This window comes from Branchiostoma floridae, chromosome 19, assembly GCF_000003815.2.
Source record: "Branchiostoma floridae strain S238N-H82 chromosome 19, Bfl_VNyyK, whole genome shotgun sequence".
Classification (NCBI taxonomy): Eukaryota; Metazoa; Chordata; class Leptocardii; order Amphioxiformes; family Branchiostomatidae; genus Branchiostoma; species Branchiostoma floridae.
Window position 1 is genome coordinate 12963349 of NC_049997.1, and position 15569 is coordinate 12978917.

The 15569-nt window shown below is 39.3% G+C and overlaps 1 protein-coding gene across 1 annotated transcript; it reads left to right on the forward strand.

Moving 5' to 3' along the window:
• Positions 1–12267: 12267 nt before the first annotated feature.
• Positions 12268–15569, forward strand: LOC118406501 (dorsal-ventral patterning tolloid-like protein 1). Its single transcript, XM_035806561.1, has 2 exons — positions 12268–12433; positions 15076–15569. The coding sequence occupies exons 1-2, from the start codon at positions 12268–12270 to the stop codon at positions 15567–15569; spliced, it is 660 nt and encodes a 219-aa protein (XP_035662454.1).

Sequence of the window (15569 nt, forward strand, 5' to 3'; positions counted from 1 at the left end):
ACTGATAAAATGTGTTTCATTTCCCCCCCGCGTTCATTGTACAATCAACCTACTTATTTCCTTAAAAGCTTAGCATACCATTAGTACAAAGCTAAAGTTTCGTCCAACACAAAAGTACACACAGATCAAATTTTCAACGAACACGCAGTCTGTTACTAGCACATTCTTCATGATGACCAATCACTTCAGAACATAAACTCGCATGAGTATTGACAGTATTGACCCCGAAAAAGGCGACAGTGGTCGTTAAGGATTTGATCTGTGTTTACTTCTGTGTTTGAAGAAAGTTTAGTGTTATGTATACTATGATTACTACAAACACAGATGAGCTTCCAGAATAGTTTAGCATATGATTTCACCGTTAAACATGTTTTCTTATGTTTATGTTGTTTTAGCATCGTAAAATTATTGCGTAAGAGTATCATACCACAATGTGTCAAAATCAATTCAAATTACTTAATCATGAAAGCATGAGAAAATTATCATTCATAAAAAGGAAGAACTGAACTTTGCTTCTACTTGCTATGATTTATCCTCTGCTGTTATATTGTATTGATGATATCTTTTAAACTGATCTACAGTAAGTTATTTTTGTCATCAGAAAAACGTCTCTGCGCAGAGGACGAGATCATCTGCCCTTACAGTGGAAAATGTATCCCAGAATGCAGTGTGTGTGATGGCATTGTGGACTGTGGAAACGATGACGACACAGACGAACGACTCTGCTGTACGCTGACCTTATCACTTATTTCTTTTACTATGGTTAAGGTAGCAGAACACAGTATTCATCCGCGACCCCACGTAAAATAGTACGGATAAAATTGTTGAAGGTTGGGCAGAAATCCTTACTTGAGGGGCAGCAATATATATAAATTGTGCTCTGTGGTAAAAACATGTCACTACTTTTGGATTGTATGATAAGGATTGTCAAGATTGTTTGGTATTCCTCTAGTGCTCCCTACTACAACGTCGAAGCCAGTCATCGCACCGGTACACCGCACCGGTGCCCACCCCTATTTTCATCAGACGAGATACTGTCACTGTCCTGTCGCAATTTTTGTTATAACTTTTCATTATCCATTCCAAGTGCTTTGTAGAAAAATATGCTGTTTGGATTATGGCACTTTTTTTAAAAAATCCCACTTTGGTTTCCAGGGTTGGCTGGCTGCCTAGAAAAGCACAGACGGGTGTGTTACGGAGATGCAGGTTGCTACAGCCCCAGTCGGGTGTGCGACGGTGACTGGAACTGCAGGGAAGACAAGGAGGACGAGCGAGACTGTCCAGGTATTGTTCAGTTCTATACGATGCCCTGGGCAAATGTCATGTGAATGATACATTCACTAGAGTAAGATGTCGTTGTCTGTGGTCAAGTTGAGGGGAGGGGGAGGGGGGTGGTCAAAGATATGCCAGTCTATCCATTGCTTTTAGTCACTTTTGTACTTCCAGAAAAGGGAAACAATTTTACGCCTAAACTTTGATAACGAAAAACTAAAAACAAACAAACGAAAATGCAATACAAATCAGACAGGCAATATTTGCGAGCAACTAAGGCACATTTCACCCCCCCCCACACACACACACTATCTCCTGGGAAAATGCACTGTGAATGATTTCCAACACAAGAGTTTGACCCACAGAATTTCCCATACATCAGACGTCTACTGATTCGTTACATTTATGACCTACTTGCTCAGGATATGCCACTTTGTGGACTTATGATGCTCTTAACGGGAAATAGTAATTAGTACCATTCTAGGTTCATAATTTGATACACGTTCACAAGGCTGGGTTCTCGCGTGCGTATGTATTCAAGTCCTTATGAGGTCCGTATAGAATTCTTAGCCTCTATCAGGTCCCACTGGTCGCTGTAACAATAATAGGAATTGGATAAATACAGGTACATGCAGATAGCATACCAGAGGAGTTAGCTGGTCACAAACCATACTCCTCGCACAGCTAACTCCTCTGGTATGTTTTTTTGTCTATATTTGTCCGTTTGAGTTGCGTACTTTATTTTTTGCAGACAGCTGCATCAGAAGAGAACATAGAGGCGCGTTTCTTATGCGAGACATTGTCCAGTGCCGTGATCTGAAGGGCTGTGTGAAGATCTCAAAAGTGTGTGATGGCAACATGGACTGTTCAGACGGCTCGGACGAGGTCAACTGTGGTAAGAGTTTTTGTTTACTCTTGTATGGCTAGTACAGTAGAAGCCAGTTAAGTGCATAATCGCACACTTCTGTTAATTGCAAGGAATTCCAAAATCCCCTGGCGGTACGGTTCAGCCGGATAACTTCGCTTTGTTGCACCATTTGGATAATTGCACGAAATGCGCGGGAAAATGCGGTGTGCAATTAAACGGCTTCTACTACTTGTAGTGATGGGTTTAGTGTGGTTGCGAGAGTATTACTCTTTCATGTAAAAATAGATTGATAACCACAAGCCTAACATATGAACATTTCTAATGAAACACGGATATTAGGATGGCACACCTTTTAGTATATAGCGCATCTTTTAGCATTTAGCATATTCTGCAAAAAGATAAATTAAGAAAACGTATGTCTGATATGTAAATTTTCATTGTAGTTTTTCTTTTTGTGTTGGAGACAAATGCAAGATAATGTATTATCGATCACCAATGTATGGCATCTTATTGTGAATTAAGAATCTAAGACACAATTTCCACTCTATTCATTTTCTAAAAAAGACGAATTCTGCTCCCTCCATGGTTCAATCGGCGACATCGCCTTCTGGAAGTGCCGGGGTGTTCCTGGTTGTATCACAGGAGAATTCCTGTGTGACGGCATCTCTGACTGTGAGGACGGCTCGGATGAAGATAACTGTGGTAAGATGACCTTAAAGTTTCTACTTGTCATACTTTGCTGCATATTTTAAGGCGTGGTCTCCAGGTGGACGTGTCGGCTGGATAAAAAAAGAAGAATTTGACCAAATAGGGACAAATAAATTAGTGAAGGTTTTTCAGTCTTTTGCAGTCGACATTCCGTGGCCGAACAGTTCACTCCTACGCCAATTAACTCCTACTACTACTAGACTTTTATTCCTAACTTGGCCAAATTCCCCTATTACTATTCGGCTAGACGGCGGGTCAGATGGAGACTAATAAAGGGAACGAGGTGATAAAATGGTTAAGGGCAATAGATTGTGCAAAGCTTGGACGCTTCAATCAACATAGAAAAGATGCTGAATATTGTTTTTAAAATGTTAACCAAATGAAAAGAAAAACATCCCGTCGAACACGTATGAACAATACAATACACATCACAATAAACGTGCTTGCAGTTCTAATGGCAGATTATGATCGAAATCACATAAGAAGAACAATTGGAGTCCATTCCAAATCGCAGAGTGGATGTTTGTTGCCATTCAAACAGACAATGGCACCTGTTAGGGTATCAAAGTACAATTTATGTCAGATGATAAGCATTGATTTTCCTCGTCACCGTCGGTTTATGATATCTTTTTCTCACCACAAATACGAGATGCTCTGTGCGAGTCTATCGGGTACTGGCCCTGTAGATCAGCACTTCCTCCTTTTGCGAAGTGCATCAGTCGGCAGGAGAGATGCGACGGCTATGTGGACTGCAGGGACTTCTCGGATGAGATCGGTTGCGGTAATGGTTAACTTTTTTTTATTTCCGACAATAGTTTTATCAGGGTGGTAGCATACATGATATTGAAAGATAATTCTTTTTACACAACCAGCAACTACTCACATTGCTTACATTTCGATGTCTCCCAGACACCTTCGTCAGAGCTTCTAACTGGAGTTCTGCTTCAGCCGACGTAGGTGGCGCTTTTGCGGTGAGAAAACAATCCAAAACGTGGCTAATCTTGTATCCCCCTCGTCCTGGCGGTGAGAAGCAGAACGCCAGTTAGAAGCTCTGACGAAGGTTTCTGAGAGACATCGAAACGTAAGCAATGTAAGTGCTTACTGGTTGTGTAAAAAGAAGTTCCCCAAATTCCTTTTTGTATTGCAAATATATACTTACAAAATATGGTGGCGACTCACTCAAGTCTGAAGTTATATTATTGCCGACGACGGAAACCAAGAAAACTTTGTTTAAATTGAAATTGGCAAATTTTGGCACAAATATGCCTGTCAGAATTCCGTTACCATGGCAACCCGAAAAAATGTAAACTTACTTTACTAACTATACATTTTTGCTAATAATATTTTGTGATAAATTACCAAGTTTCGTAGCTTTAGCTCTAACCGTTCATGAGTTATACGCCATAAACGTTGCTGAGGGCCTAGAAATTACCTCTCTGGTCAGAATAGGTTTAGTGCAAAACTGGTCCTTCTGATCTTTTGCATAAATTATGATGATAAGCTGGAATTAGCAACACCTTAACATCTCAAAATATTCATCTTACATTGACGAAGCAGGTTCGTAGAATATAGGAGATGCAAGAATCTTTTTACACAACCAGCAAGTACTCACATTGCTTACATTTCAATGTCTCTCAGACACCTTCGTCAGAGCTTCTAACTGGAGGATCCTGGAGTTCTGCTTCTCACCGCCATATGCAGCCGACGTAGGTGGCGCTTTTGCGGTGATAAAACAATCCAAAACGTGGCTAAGCTTGTATCCCCCTCGTCCTGGCGGTGAGATGCAGAACGCCCGTTAGAAGCTCTGACGAAGGTTTCTGAGAGACACCGAAACGTAAGCAATGTAAGTGCTTGCTGGTTGTGTATAAAGAATTTCCCAAATTTCTTTTTATATTGCAAAATATATTTACAAGTACATGAGTAAATAAATACAAGAAAACAAAAGATATCAAATAAGCAAAGCACTGAAGCAAAATTTATAACTGAAAATTCAAAGATATAAAATTCGAGGATACGATATTAAGTTCCGAAATACTGGTAGGATGATGTTTAGTTGTTGTTGAAGTGATTGGTATCTTAAGAAAGTTTACACATTCATTATTATTTGGGAGTTGGCCGAGGACAGAGAAGAAGACTCTATTAAAAGCACTGTACTATATTGTGGTTATGGGCCGTGAGTGAGTGAGTGAGTACTATACTTAAGAGTCAGATTGCCCTATAAAAACCTACAAGTCTTCTCTAACAGGTATCTAAACTTCAATATTTGTACGATGTTAGTGTTATGCTCTTAAAAGCTGACAATTAAATTCTTTGCAGAGGAAACATCTCCTAGAGGTAATGTGTCTATTTTGCTTTCGCATTACCCGAATTCTTACCCTATCTAGACCCGGGGGATAAAATTTCCCGCGCCAATTTGACGTCGTATAACTGCCGAGAACGACGTGTGCTAGGACTACAAAACTTGGTGACTTTTCCAAAAATATTGTTGGCAACAATTCTGTGTCTAGATAGGGTTAAACACATTGAACTCTTGTATCTCTTTTTTAAGGTTACTGTGGAGAGTATGGGATTGCTGTCATTGATATGTACAGGTACAACCAAGAGACCGAGGAACGGACTTACAGAATGCCATATAGACAAACTGGATGCATACCAATTGATGACGTGTGCAATGGAGATGTTGACATCACGATATATGGCATACACGATGAAACTGACTGTACCCAGGGTACCTTACTACTTATATGTGTATTTATTATAAGACTATACATCTCTCTCTCTCTTATCTATCTATCTCTCCCTCCCACTCACCCCTCTCTCTCTCTCTCTCTCTCTCTCTCTTTCTCTCTCTCTCTCTCTCTCTCTATATATATATATATATATATATATATAATATATATATATATATATATATATCTTTATCTATCTCTCTCACACACCCAAAGAGGGGGGAGGAAGAGATGCATGGATAGATAGATATACTATTAGACGTATAGAGAACAATAGAGTGAAAATAAAGAAAGATAGATATCAAACAAATTAACAGGAAGTGCGGAAAATTTCCATTATTTCAACTTTTCATACCCTTTCTTACAGTAGTAATCAACACAAGCTACCTTCATTAAGGGCAGTATATCAATCATTATCCTCGGTCACTTCTTCAATGAGTCGAACGCAAAACATGTCGAATACTAAACTTGGCACAAAAAGTTTGGAATATTAACTTCGTTGATATTCAAAAGTTTTTTTGCCTAGTTTATAATAAATTATATTGTTTGAAACCTTTGACAATTACCTGTACATCTGTATCTATATAGCCGTTATAACCGCCCTTCGGTGTACCACACCAGCTTTGCAGTCACGCGGCGCGGCAGCAGCTGGTTATATTACGCTAAACGACCAGTCACACCTAACTTTTGCATAATGATATCTATCTGCAAGCGTTCTTTAAAACTATCCAGAGAAGATGCCCCTACTGTGCTTGGTTCCACTCTACGATAGTTCTTGGGAATATTTGAACACATCAATCCTAGGTTGGTGACTCTGGTATTTGATGGTAAGACTGTTCTTGTTCTTTTTTGAGCTGGTATGTCCTTGACCTTGCAGGACTGAAGCACCCGTGCAGTCTGCATGGAGTTTACCAGTGGAAATGCCCTGGAGAAAACACCTGTTTGCCAGAGTCCTTTCTTTGTGATACAATCCAGCACTGCGCAAATGGAGAGGACGAAAAAAACTGTGGTTAGTATCTTATTGCACATATAAAAATCTTTATTGACACGACAAAAGTACGGCGACTCTCGTAAGGTCTATAATAACTACCAAAGTACAACTTATCAGACAAATATGAATATCTGTAGGTATGAATAAGTCAACATTGTGGGTCTAGTATTTTATTTACTCTATTGGTTCTACGGTTTAAACTTTCGTAGAAAATTTGCCTATTTGTACACAGTAAGTTGGCTAGGAATAACTGGATGTCATCGCCTCCCAGAATGTAGTTGAATCTATCCATTGAACAGAGAGTGGTAAATTCTTTAGAGTAAGCGGAAAGAAATGTGAACAACTATGTGCGTTTATCTTTATATCGTGAACAGTCCAAAACAAAGCTCCCTTCGTCTTCGATCTCAATTGGTATATATAAGATTGATGTTCTACTCATTAATGATTAGATTATCTACTGAGTTCGTGTCCAATGGACATTGTTCAAAATTCTGTTGAACAATGTGTTGACAAATTGATCTCTACAATTGGACATAACGTGGAGCTTACTTTTGAATTCTTCGAGCAATTTACATATAGCATTATTTGAACAGATATGTACGAGGGTGATCGAAAAGTTTTTGCCTCACCTGGAAACAAGGGGTGGAACTCCCATTCTGGGGTTTAAAAGTATGCAATTAAGTCTTCATTCACTGCCTACATAAATACTACGTGCATTTTGTATCAATCGGTGGAAAGTAACCCTTGAAAACCAGCATTTGACCCAAAAAAATCACAAAATGGACGCAAGCTTACCAAAAAAAAAGGAGATGACTCCGAAGGAATACCGAAATCACGGCACTCGATGCATGAAACTAGCAAGTGAATTTCCCATTTCAAGCTAGGTGAGCACGAAAATGAATTGATGTATTTTGTTATGTGTCGCTGTTAAAATACGGTATCATAATTCGAGTTCAGTGCCACATTGTCATTGTCATGTGTTCTTAAATAAAAAAAAGAAGGATGTTTTGAAAACAGATACGTACTGCGAGTCCGACGGAGCATCGAGGTGTCAATGTGACCAGCTCACACAATGCTATTGGCCTAAGGACAGATGCAATGGCGTGACAGACTGCATAATGTACACAACAAGATTCCAGGACTCGGAATCGGAATGTTGGGATATGGACGACGAAGCAAACTGTGGTACACTTTCCCCATAATAGTTAAGAGAAAAAAAGAAAGAAGAATTAAAACTCGTTCATCTTTCTGGAATTTTTTTGGCAATTATTTTGTTTAATACCTTTAGACACGACGGAAATTCCTTTACTTTGACAGTGTTATCCAATAAAAATCCCATCAATACCGTCATAATTACGTGCTATCACGTCATATTGATGCTAAAAGTACATCACCCCTGCAAATTTTGTGAAGGTACACCTAGCCGTTTGGAAATGATGAATGGCACAATAAATCTCCTCCCCAGGAAGCCCGAACAAATCCGATTATCCGATGAAGATGAGATTAAAACCCTTGTTCTACTATGGACATATTTAACCCATTTCATGCTGAGCTGTATTTTTATGAGTTTTGGGGTATATCTCATGTAAAAGCCCATCGATGGGGGAGTAAATTTGCAGCAGCAGCACAGAACAGGTCAAGTTTTACTGATCTGATGAAGCCATCAGCTCTGGGAAGTTAAATTGGCCAAAACATAGCCATCAGGACAAGGTTAACATGTTTTATCTTGCCAAATGTAATCGTTGTAAATTTTCTTACCATTGCAGTAGAGCATTGCAGGTCTATCGGTCACTTTCAATGTGGATTAGATGGACGATGTATAGAGTCGTATCGTGTCTGCGATGGTATTCCTGACTGTGCATCTCGGATTTACACACACTACTATAGTCCGCTGGACGAAATGGGTTGTGGTGAGTGAATGTATTTTGGTATTGTCACATTAATTCCATTTTTTGCTTTTCCCCCTTTTTTTTGCATATGCCTGTTACTACCGAGCCCGTCGAGGCATGAATGTACACTTAAGGTTTTTCACTCATACACTAAAGGTTTTTCATAGCAATGGCCAAGTTAATTCCATTTTCTGCTTTTCTCAATATTCTTTTTGCATATGTCTGTTACTATCAAGCCCTTCGAGGTATGAATGTACACTAAAGGTTTTTCACTCATACACTAAAGGCTTTTCATAGCAATTGCCAAGTGGGTAGAGTGTACGCCCTGTGTTCGATTCTGTGATTGGTATACATGACTGATGTTTTTTTAACAAAAAAACAGTCCATTTTTCTGTGATTTTGATACATGGTGTTTAAAAATATGTCGTTGATTTTTTAATGGTAGATAGCTGTGAAGGAGCATGGGAAGGCATCAACAGATACATCGGAGGAATTGCAGTTGCATTTCCCTTGCATCCAAACTTCGATATAACGATTATCTTTAACTACAAGTGCAGTACAGGGCAGTGCACATCAAGTTACCTCTTCTGTAATGACAAAAACGAATTCGAATGCGGTGATTGGGAGGATGAGCAAGACTGTGGTGACTCTTTCTTTTGTTTTTGTTTTTAATAAGAAAGGTTTGTAAGAAATGGCCTTGAAATAGTGTATTATATTACAATGAACCAAATGTATGCCTCTTGCTAATTGTTATCTTACACACACACACTGTTTTCAAAAACACAATATCACAAAAAGCAATGATGTAGAGTGTTAAGATTGTGTCTCATTGCATTTGCGTCACGCTTGCGTCACTGCGGGGTTCATTTTCCAGTTTTTTATCATTTATACATTGCGTAATACGTAAAAGTATGACCTGGAAGAAAACAAAATATACAAAACGTAAGAAATTCGTTGTATATCTCTGATATTCGTTGAGTATCTTTCGAACCCCGCAGTGACGCAACCGTGACACAACTGCAGTGGGATACCACCTTTAACGTGGAAAGGCACATTTACATGGTAAAGAAAATGACCATCGAATTTACACCATATTCAAGATTTTCTAATAATAACGCCTTCTGTCTGAAGTTTTTTTTTTGTATTAATCTAATCAAGCTTCCCTCTCTCTCTTTTTCAGAAGAAGTAAGTTGCCTTGGTGTAGCGTGTGAGTCCACCTTCAAGTGCGGTGCTGTAACGCTCGATATGGATACATGTGATGGAGTACCTGATTGTTTGGATGTCACAGAGGAAAAGGATTGCGGTAGAATCAGTTTTACTATGCTTCTGTATATAGTAACCTAATCGTTTTCCATTTCACGCAGAGCATGCAAAGTATATTCAAGTAACGGTATACACTAGGACTCTTTCGATATCTGCGGAACATGTTGCCTCTTGTTGATTTAATTATATGAATGACATTATTTGGGAACCTACCGACATTATTTGCAGTCTTCGATCTATATTTGCTCATTTTGCAGCTGCTTTGTACGATTTACAGAATGGTTGAAGCTTTTTTTATTGGAAACGGCCGAAAATTGATGCGCGCTCGGACGTCATCCAGATAATCAAATCAACGTGGCCTTACTTCCGTTAAAAAACAAACATAATATGCACATATTCAAGCTCATATGGTTACAATGTGAATACATCATTTTTCAATCACACAGCATCTACTTACTGTATGGATACTATGCTGGAGACTGGTATTCACAAGGAAATCAACATCGTTCAATATTGTGATGGCGAAGAAGACTGCAGGACAGGTGTAGATGAAAGCCCGAGGCGGTGTGGTAAAAAGATATATGTTGTTTGCGCCCCCCCCCCCCCCAAATACCTCGAAGGAAATCGAGTTTTAAACGTTGTCTATAACAGTCTGCATCTCTTCCCTTGGACTACTTTAACAACTGTATTCCTCCCCTGTTTGCATATCAATTCAACATTAGGATAAATCTGTTCTCCTTCTAGATCTCTTTTGCATATCAATTCATAGCTAGGGTATAAAAAACTATTATCGAACAGGATCTCTCTGGTGTGATTGCCAAAAGATATTGGGTGGTGTTTAAAACGTCTGACTGTTTCCAAAATCATATCCATGCCAATTGCTTGAGTAAATGCAAAGACATTGGGTGGTATCTGAAACGTCTGACCGTTTCCTTGAGTAACTGCTTTCTGGCGTATGATATTAGCTGTATGTCTAACATTCGTCGACGTACATATATATTTGTATCTATATAGCCGGTATAGCTGTTCTTCGGCGTAACACAACAACTCCGCAACAGCTGGTTATATTACACAGAACACCCTTTCACACCTAACCTTTGCATGTTTAGCTGAAATTGTTCTTTAAAACTATCCAACATTACTTCAGAGAGGCAGAGGAAATTGTCTTTATTTATATACATATTTGCCTTTGTACAGCCATGTTCTCAAACAGGCTACCGTGCATCCGGTCCAATCGCTTTATTTCAAGAGACAACATCTGTGATGGCATACCGGATTGTGTGGATGCTTCAGACGAAGATGTCTGTGCTGGTAAGCGTTTTTATCACTTGTTCAAGCGGTCGATTGGAAAGGGGTTCGTTCGTTCGTCCCATATCCTTTTAATCAGCCGTAGGCTGATTAATTAGCCGTAGAGTCAGCACAACATGTGCAATTTTCAAATACATGTCTCGAGGGGAGATGTGTACAATTTAGGCATAACTCATTCATAACGGTTTGTGTCTAAACATTCAAATTCTTATGTTATGGTAACCTATGGATTTGTGAGCAAGCTGATTGAACTGCAATGTCTCCTAATATTTTCTATAGGAAAGGGAGCTTGTCTGCTACCAATATCCTTACTCCAAGAGAAGTATTCAATTAAGGAGGGTATCGGTACAAATCAGGGGTTCCACAGTAGCCACCAACTCAGCTTGGCACAATGGACGGTAAAGGGACTTAATGACTGGTTGCAAATTACATTGGAAAACCCCGTACAACTTGCCGGAGTAGCAGTTTCTGGTTCAAGGCGATCGCATACTCTCATATTTTCCTTGGAGTACGGGTTTTTGGATGATTGTTTGACAGCGTATACGGAAGAAGACGAACTTAAGGTACTTCAACATGGTATTTTCCAACTAATTCTTGCTTCTATTTTGTCTAATATTTGGTTTATCTACAGATAACAAAATGCACAATAAGGGCAATACTTGCGACACATACAAATATATAGAACTCAGATACAAAATGTTATTGACTGTAAAAATTATGTTAAACATGTTTTGATGGCTTATTTAGACATTCCAAACCGATGGTGATGGTAAGGGTGAGCACCATCTAGTCACAGCAGTGCGTGCCAAGGTGGTTAGGGTTACACCACAGTCTTGGCTGTACAGGATGATTTGGAACGTAGGACTACTCGGATGTGTCGTAAAAGGTAAATCATTATCATTGTAGATCCATGTTTAATCTACCTTTGGTGCTGCTTGACAGCTAGCTTGATACATCGTTTCAGTTCAGAAGTACGTACGGTGTAATATGGATTTTGCTTTGTCCAGTATGAATACATTTTCGTATTTGCTTTTGTAGTTTACCTATGACACTATCGAGAATGGAAAAAAAAGGTTTTGCCTTTGGTATTCTATTGTGACAACAACGTCTTACCTGCCAAGGTCACGTTTGAAAGGTTATGTTTGATCTTATTAACAAAATAACGAAGTCATTTCTATTAATATCTGTGGAATTTTAGAGCATCGCATGAAGGACGCATCCTGTGGTAAAGGTTGGACGATGTTTGAAGAGCGTTGTTACCAGAAGTTTCCCTCGCCACTTGTCTGGTGGGCTGCAGAGAACTATTGTCAAGCTCTTGGTGGTCATCTGGCGGCTGTCAACACACTAGAGGAAAACGACTTCCTCCGAGACAACATTGGAAACGGATGGATAGGGATGAAACTCGGTGCTGTATTGATAAAAAAAGAGAGACAGGTATTTCAGTCTGTTCTTGTTGCTCATGAAAAATAAGATAAGTGACGTATTAAAATCTAATCATACTAGGCATTTCCATGCAATAGAAAAGATCTAATAGTACGTCATTGGTCTAATGTTTTTATTGCATGAAGCATGGTTATTACTTCCATGTTGATTATATTGTTCATGCTTGGTCATCTAAATGCCACTGCTTACGCGGTACTTAGGCACAGGGGGTACTATTGCAGAAACTTTCGCGGTGGATTTATGTTTGCGGTTGTCGCGGCAGTCGCTTCACCGCGAATTTAAAACCACCGCGAACATTTTTCCATAACTGTAAGAGAGTACAGTGCATGGTGCTACCGCAAATTTAAAACCATCGCGAAAAGTCCATTTCCCCGCTATCGCGAAATTGAATCTCCGCGAACTTGAATGCATTTACCATGCATAGTTTACTGGTCAATTGTTACAAATACAAGGAGTACATAATTTACTGTGCTGGTCACAGTAAATTATGTACTCCCTGCATATGTACGTCTTATGTAAAAAATCAGCAGTCTCAGATTTTCATTTTCCGGGTCTGTTTTGTCCAGAAAATTATCAACTTTTCTTGGAGCGATGGAAGTCCTGCAGGCGACGCTTTCAAGGAACAGGATATGTCATACGATGATTTCCAGGAATATATTTGGAGACTGAATGATCCCTTCTGTGCCTTTCTAGAAGACTATGGTGTGTTTTTGACTCCAATTGTCGTTCAATAAAAAATAATGTCATGATAAACTGCCCATCAAGGAAAATTGTGGATTTTGTTTTATCAATATGGAAATGTATATCGTGCTTAAGGCTCGAAGGTCATAGGTTCGACTATTACTATCAAGCTAATTAATGAATGAATGATTTTTTACTGAATGAATAAATGATTTGTTAAAACGTGATACTTAGCAGCTAAAGGCTGAATTACGTGCACTGTAGAATACAGAAAGGGTAGAATAAATATTACCACAGGACATACATTATAAATCATAGATATGACAATACTCGTGTACAATACTCCAAGACTTGATTTATCTGAAAGACAAACGTAATGTAGAAGCTAAAATTGATGTTAAAAGAAAAATTGGTTGTAAGCGGACTAAATATTGCGTGGGTGAATTTGTGTTACCAATCAAACATATGCAGGTTCCTGGAGTCTTCAACCTTGCAGTCTGATTGAGAAAGAATTCATCTGTGAGAGAGGTGTGATAAACCAATACCAACTTTATAGCAATAAACATAATAATAATACTGCACAACAATTGTACGAGGTACAAAGTATGACATCTACACAACTACAGTGTTATAACTTAACTTTTAAAAAGCTTATCTAACTAATACAGGAGTTGTACCATGGGATACATTTCTTACAATCATTGGAGGCTTTTACAATCATTTGAGGAATTTCTAAAGTCTAAACCTTCTTTGATATATTTTCCTATATCTGCCATGCAGGGATTGTCATATGCCATTATGTTTTTTTGAATTTGCACTTCAGTTCCATTTGGATAAATCCTTGTGTATAAAGTGACAGCCTTCTGTATAGCGAATTGCGTATATCGGAATATTTGGGACGTGATATTCGTCTTCGATTAGCTCTGGATAGAATAGACAAACCCTCTGGTCGATAGAGATTTTTTGGAATCTCCCGGTTTCTATATTTAATTTGTGACAGCCAATTCTTTATATGTGCACATTGTAGCGGCACTGCAAAGAAATCTGTAATTATAACAATACATTCGGCTACATCGGAAGAAAACAATGAAAATAAAAGGATTTTGTCACCTTTTTGTTTGCTGGAAATATATCATGAGGTGCACTTAATTCTTGATATGTTGATATGAAAGAGGTTGAAATCTGACACTCCTCACCAGATTTTCACAATATAAAGTCATTAAATCAATAATAGTTACTTTTTCACTAAATACATTGTGTGACACCATATACATGTTTTAATAGGAGATATCCATGATCATTATCATTAGAACTAGGTGCATGTTGTTGAGATTCAAAAGTTTAAATAGTTAATATTTCCACGCCCAATTTTCATGATTTCTAGTTCCGTCACCATACCGGATTGATAGCTGTGAAGCTACCGCAAACGACATTCACACCGAGTTAGAAAATGTGCAAGATACGGACCGAGACGAAATAAATCTATACATGCCGGACATGACAGGTATATCTAACAAAAGCAACATTTTTATTGCGTCAATTGGTTGAAGGTTCTACACGGTGAGAAACTAAGCAGCATTGTAAACAAAGAACTCGCTGCATTTAGATGATTCCCTAAAGAAGCAAGACCGATTTCCCTTCCACTCCCCACCCGTTTTTGCTTGACACTTCGTGGCCTTGTTTTCGGCTTGTCTGTGTGTCTACCTCTGTGATTATGTTTCCACGTGCACATCTCTTCATATGTGGCCAACTGAACCCAAGAAGCTGTTTTTAGATTCTGATGATAATTGACTGTAGTTGACATTCGTGCGACAAGATGAGATGATGATGATCATTGGTATGTTTGTAGGTTTTGGAAAGACGACGAATGCCACTTCTGGGACTTCTAGCGATTTCCCTCGTTTGTTTTTATTTGCTTTTCAGTGTGCGACGATTGTATGGCCAGGAAGACAGCCTGTGGGAATATACGATGCGGCATCCCTGACCAATACCGCTGTGGGCTGATCTACTCTCCCGGATACCCGACTGCCTTCCCTTCTTCAGTGATCTGCCTGTGGACCATCGAGGGTGCTCCCGGAAGCTTCATAACTCTTCTGCTGCTAGATGTAGATCTGCCCGGATACTCGGGAGGTGCCTGCACCAGCCGTGTGCTGCAGGTCAGGGATAGGTTCCTGACGGTAGGATGGAACACGATCCACGGGCTGTGTCGCGGCGAGGGCGAACAGAAGCGTTACGTGTCGAGCTCCAACGAAATGCAGTTGGCCATGTTGGCGACGAGCAGCAATTCTGATTTTGGCGACAGTCGCGGGTTTATGGCTACGTTCAATGTCAGTACGTTCAGCACTAGCCGACAAGTGCAGAACCTACCTGATGATGCAGGTAATTTCTACACGTTATTTCTATTTTATTTTACTTGA